At 33.5% G+C, this 6515-nt stretch overlaps 2 protein-coding genes across 2 annotated transcripts; both read left to right on the forward strand.

Moving 5' to 3' along the window:
* The first annotated feature begins 3958 nt into the window (after window positions 1-3958).
* On the forward strand, window positions 3959-4464 carry LOC139902443 (uncharacterized). Its single transcript, XM_071885068.1, has 2 exons — window positions 3959-4170; window positions 4257-4464. Exons 1-2 carry the CDS (start codon window positions 3959-3961, stop codon window positions 4462-4464), a joined length of 420 nt encoding a protein of 139 aa, XP_071741169.1.
* Window positions 4465-4723: 259 nt separating this feature from the next.
* Window positions 4724-5357, forward strand: LOC139902444 (uncharacterized). The gene is made up of 2 exons (XM_071885069.1): window positions 4724-4934; window positions 5017-5357. The coding sequence occupies exons 1-2, from the start codon at window positions 4724-4726 to the stop codon at window positions 5355-5357; spliced, it is 552 nt and encodes a 183-aa protein (XP_071741170.1).
* The last annotated feature ends 1158 nt before the right edge of the window (window positions 5358-6515 follow it).

The raw sequence follows: 6515 nt of genomic DNA on the forward strand, positions 1-6515 counted from the left end.
CTTCAATACACTTATCAAAATACTTCTACTTAACAAAAATGCTTACAATTACATTCTCGTTCAGTTTCATCAACAATTCTACTCGTATGCACCCGTATTCGTACTCGTACAATACACAGCTTTTAGATGTATGTACTATTGGTATATACACTCCAATGATCAGCTCTTAGCAGCCCATGTGAGTCACCTAACACATGTGGGAACCATCATTTGGCAACTAGCATGAAATATCTCATAAGATTACCAAAATATGAGTAATCATTCATGACTTATTTACATGAAAACAAAATTACATATCCTTTATATCTAATCCATACACCAACGACCAAAAACACCTACAAACACTTTCATTCTTCAATTTTCTTCATCTAATTGAACTCTCTCAAGTTCTATCTTCAAGTTCTAAGTGTTCTTCATAAATTCCAAAAGTTCTAGTTTCATAAAATCAAGAATACTTTCAAGTTTGCTAGCTCACTTCCAATCTTGTAAGGTGATCATCCAACCTCAAGAAATCTTTGTTTCTTACAGTAGGTTATCATTCTAATACAAGGTAATAATCATATTCAAACTTTGGTTCAATTTCTATAACTATAACAATCTTATTTCAAGTGATGATCTTACTTGAACTTGTTTTCGTGTCATGATTTTGCTTCAAGAACTTTGAGCCATCCAAGGATCCATTGAAGCTAGATCCATTTTTCTCTTTTCCAGTAGGTTCATCCAAGGAACTTAAGGTAGTAATGATGTTCATAACATCATTCGATTCATACATATAAAGCTATCTTATTCGAAGGTTTAAACTTGTAATCACTAGAACATAGTTTAGTTAATTCTAAACTTGTTCGCAAACAAAAGTTAATCCTTCTAACTTGACTTTTAAAATCAACTAAACACATGTTCTATATCTATATGATATGCTAACTTAATGATTTAAAACCTGGAAACACGAAAAACACCGTAAAACCGGATTTACGCCGTCGTAGTAACACCGCGGGCTGTTTTGGGTTAGTTAATTAAAAACTATGATAAACTTTGATTTAAAAGTTGTTATTCTGAAAAAATGATTTTTATTATGAACATGAAACTATATCCAAAAATTATGGTTAAACTCAAAGTGGAAGTATGTTTTCTAAAATGGTCATCTAGACGTCGTTCTTTCGACTGAAATGACTACCTTTACAAAAACGACTTGTAACTTATTTTTCCGACTAGAAACATATACTTTTTTTGTTTAGATTCATAAAATAGAGTTCAATATGAAACCATAGCAATTTGATTCACTCAAAACGGATTTAAAATGAAGAAGTTATGGGTAAAACAAGATTGGATAATTTTTCTCATTTTAGCTACGTGAAAATTGGTAACAAATCTATTCCAACCATAACTTAATCAACTTGTATTATATATTATGTAATCTTGAGATACCATAGACACGTATACAATGTTTCGACCTATCATGTCGACACATCTATATATATTTCGGAACAACCATAGACACTCTATATGTGAATGTTGGAGTTAGCTATACAGGGTTGAGGTTGATTCCAAAATATATATAGTTTGAGTTGTGATCAATACTGAGATACGTATACACTGGGTCGTGGATTGATTCAAGATAATATTTATCGATTTATTTCTGTACATCTAACTGTGGACAACTAGTTGTAGGTTACTAACGAGGACAGCTGACTTAATAAACTTAAAACATCAAAATATATTAAAAGTGTTGTAAATATATTTTGAACATACTTTGATATATATGTATATATTGTTATAGGTTCGTGAATCAACCAGTGGCCAAGTCTTACTTCCCGACGAAGTAAAAATCTGTGAAAGTGAGTTATAGTCCCACTTTTAAAATCTAATATTTTTGGGATGAGAATACATGCAGGTTTTATAAATGATTTACAAAATAGACACAAGTACGTGAAACTACATTCTATGGTTGAATTATCGAAATCGAATATGCCCCTTTTTATTAAGTCTGGTAATCTAAGAATTAGGGAACAGACACCCTAATTGACGCGAATCCTAAAGATAGATCTATTGGGCCTAACAAACCCCATCCAAAGTACCGGATGCTTTAGTACTTCGAAATTTATATCATATCCGAAGGGTGTCCCGGAATGATGGGGATATTCTTATATATGCATCTTGTTATTGTCGGTTACCAGGTGTTCACCATATGAATGATTTTTATCTCTATGTATGGGATGTGTATTGAAATATGAAATCTTGTGGTCTATTGTTACGATTTGATATATATAGGTTAAACCTATAACTCACCAACATTTTTGTTGACGTTTTAAGCATGTTTATTCTCAGGTGATTATTAAGAGCTTCCGCTGTCGCATACTTAAATAAGGACAAGATTTGGAGTCCATGCTTGTATGATATTGTGTAAAAACTGCATTCAAGAAACTTATTTTGTTGTAACATATTTGTATTGTAAACCATTATGTAATGGTCGTGTGTAAACAGGATATTTTAGATTATCATTATTTGATAATCTACGTAAAGCTTTTTAAACCTTTATTGATGAAATAAAGGTTATGGTTTGTTTAAAAATGAATGCAGTCTTTGAAAAACGTCTCATATAGAGGTCAAAACCTCGCAACGAAATCAATTAATATGGAACGTTTTTAATCAATAAGAACGGGACATTTCAATAGATTCTGTAACTACAAGATTTGTAGCCTGAGAACACTTAAAACCAGTGAATTAAGTGATACCGAGATCCTGATTCGGTATCGGACTCGGTAGTCAGATTCTGTATGAATTTGAATGCAAACACAATTCAATTTCTTTGAATTAGATTCTGTAACCTTACTGCACTAGGAAACAAGTTACTATCACATAAAATATCAAAGATAGTGAATGTATAGAATACCGAATGTCAACTGTAGCAGTTGAAAATACCGAGTCTAAGTATGAAAACTTAGAAATTCTACAGAATCCTTTCTCAAACCACACCAATTAGCTGCGTATGATCAAACTGAATGTGATAGAATCACAAACACACCACAATCTGCAACACTGAATGAGAATTAATAACTTTGAAGCAGATTCGGTATGGCAGTTACGATACCGAATGTATATCAAATCTTCAAAACTTAAAGAATTGATGAAATTTAAACCGTTAGAAATGTGATTAAACACCTCACGATCACAACTGAAACCTCAAACCTTTACTAAAATACAGAATCAAGCTGGAATTGATCAATACCGAGAGTTTTAGCCACGAACTCTAAAAATCAACTTGATTCTTCATATTTGATGTTAAAAAGCTGTAATGATGATCAAAACTCTTTCTAATCAACCTAATACACCTTCGCTGAACTTATCACAAGAATCTGAACGTCAAATTATCAGATTCGATTATACCGAATCTGATTCAATATACCGAGAGTGCTCAGATTCTGTAATCTTCAATCCCTGGATCGATCTAGTGATGTAATATCACTCCCTGGAAGCTCTGATACCAAACGATAGGTTAGATCATGTTGAGATTAGAATAATCGACAAGTTAGAATGAGATTCTGTAAGTGTGAAGGAGATTCGGTATGAGAGAGAATCAACAAGATTTATATTCCACAGCTTCTAGAACTCGTTTACAATGCAATGTATATCTAATTAGGACTACTTAGGTTCCTTATATAGCCCTCTTCTAAGGAACCATCATTTAAGCATATTTCACATTAACACTATACAACTTCGGGGTCCTAACAATTTAAATAATCGACAGAGAAGATGGTTAGATCTGGTTAAAGATTATAATTGTGATATTTTATATCATCCTGGTAAGGCCAATGTAGTTGCTGATGCTCTCATTCGAAAGACAGTTCATTCCCCATTAAGAGTAAAATGCCTTGCGTTAATTGTGACACCCCATATTCATGAAGCAATTCGAGCTGCCCAGGTCTCAATTTTGGAATCTGGGAAATTTAATGACTAGAGAATGGTAGGACAAGTGGAGTTGTTAGAAGAAGATAATAGAGGTCTAAAGACTCGATATGGACGAATTTGGATCCCGAAATCTAGTGAAGTGAAAGAAAAGCTGTTAGAATCGTCGCATAGATCGAAATACTCGATACATACTGGTGCTACCAAGATGTACCAAGATTTGAAGAGGGATTACTGGTGGCCGGGTATGAAAAGAGATATTGTTAAGTATGTTCAGAAATGTTTAACCTGCTCGCAAGTTAAAGCCGAACATCAAATGCCTTATGGTAAACTCCAACCTTTGGGTATTCTAGTCTGGAAATGGGAACCTGGAAATGGGAAAATATTACTATGAATTTGATAACAAAGTTACCTAGAACCCCACGTCAAAATGATGCAATGACGAAGAGTGCCCTTTTTCTTCAGATAAAAGAAACATCATCTTCTGAGGTTTTAGCTGAGATTTATATGAAGGAGGTGGTGGTGAGGCATGGGGTACCAGTTTTGATTGTCTCAGACTGAGATACAGGCTTTACGTCTCGATTCTGAAGAAGATTCCAGGAGGATTTGGGTACAAAATTACACATTAGTACTGCTTTTCACCCCCAGACAGACGGTCGGAGTGAAAGAACAATTTAAACACTAGAAGATATGTTACGGGTGTGTGTTATCGATTTTGGGGTAGCTGGGATACTCACTTGCCATTATGTGAGTTTTCCTACAATAATAGTTATCATTCATCAATTGGTATGCCTCCTTATGAAATGTTGTACGGAAGAAAATGCAGAACGCCCATATGTTGGGGAGAAGTAGGAAAAAAAAGAATTCAGGAAGCACCGACATTGTGCTTCAAACCACTGAAAAGATCGATAAAATTCGTGAAAGGCTGAAAATGGCTCAGGATCGACAAAAGTCTTATGCTGACAAAAGAAGGAGACCGATAGAGTTTGAAGTTGGGGACAAGGTGATGTTGAAGGTTTCCCCATGGAAAGGTATCATTTCGATTTAGAAAATGGGGTAAACTAGGTCCAAGATTTATTGGTCCCTTTGAAATAGTCACACGGATTGGACCAGTTGCTTATAAGTTATTGTTACCCGAAGAGCTTAATAATATTCATGACACCTTTCATGTTTCTCAACTCCGAAAATGTTTAGCAGACGAAACGACTTATGTTCCACTATCCGAAATTGTGGTGAACGAAAAATTGAAGCATTTTGAGGAACCAATAAAGGTCGTAGATTATCAAGTTAAGCAACTTAGAAATAAATCGGTAACATTATTGAAGGTTCAATGGAAATATCAAAAGGGTTCCGAATTTACTTGGGAGCCAGAGGAATGGTTGATGGTTTATTGCCCTTCCGTTTATCAGGAGTGGTTCGTGAGGACACGAACGGCTCAAGGGGGAGAGATGTAATAGTCTAGAATTTTTAGCATAGTGCGCGACGCGCACTCATGCCAGGTGCGCCCCGCGCACACCTCTCGAACAGCAGGGGTTTTTTTTTGTAAACTTTGTAAATGTAAGGACCTTTTGTGTGAAGTCCGAATTATTGGTTAATATCTGAAGATTCCAGAGATCTCTTGGTCATTTCACTAATTAATATTTAAACCTAAAAGAAATTAGAATTGGGGGTTGTGTGTACAATTTGAGCTTAAATCTTCAAAATTAAGAAGTTGATTGGCAAGAAGGAGGGTACTCTAGGATCAAGTTGGTGATTTATATTCTATTTCTCTTCAACTTGTAAGAAACCTAATTCTTATTATTTGAAAGTTAGTTAGGAGTTTAACTAGTTACTTCAATTGGGAGGGTTTTAGTTTATAATCTTGTGTTTTTATGTTAGTACAAGACGGTTATGTATATTTAAGGTCAAGATTGGGGTTTTGTTGTATGAACCCTAATTTGGCAAAGAAAGACTTAAACCTTTCATGAATAGACTTTTGAAGAAAGTTTAAGAATTTAATAAGATGTATATGATAATATCTAATTTGTAAATGGGCACATATGATTCCTTTTTACCATTAAAATTACTTTGATGAAAAGTTAATAGTTAGAGTTGAGTTATTAAAAGTTTGTAGTTAAAGCTTGAAGGTGTCAAAGTGGGTTGGGTTAAGTTAGTGTATAAAAGGAAGTGTGTTAAAGCATACTTTCTTATGATGAACAAGAAATAGAACGAATGATTAAATTATAACCTTGAATATATATATATATATATATATATATATATATATATATATATATATATATATATATATATATATATATATATATTGGCAAGAAGGAGGGTACTCTAGGATCAAGTTGGTGATTTATCTTCTATTTCTCTTCAACTTGTAAGAAACCTAATTCTTATTATTTGAAAGTTAGTTAGGAGTTTAACTAGTTACTTCAATTGGGAGGGTTTTAGTTTATAATTTTGTGTTTTTATGTAATTACAAGACGGTTATGTATATTTAAGGTGAAGATTGGGGTTTTGTTGTATGAACCCTAATTTGGCAAAGAAAGACTTAAACCTTTCATGAATAGACTTTTGAAGAAAGTTTAAGAATTTAATAAGATGTATATGATAATATCTAA

The sequence above is a fragment of the Rutidosis leptorrhynchoides genome, chromosome 3 (genome assembly GCF_046630445.1).
Source record: "Rutidosis leptorrhynchoides isolate AG116_Rl617_1_P2 chromosome 3, CSIRO_AGI_Rlap_v1, whole genome shotgun sequence".
NCBI classification, from domain to species: Eukaryota; Viridiplantae; Streptophyta; class Magnoliopsida; order Asterales; family Asteraceae; genus Rutidosis; species Rutidosis leptorrhynchoides.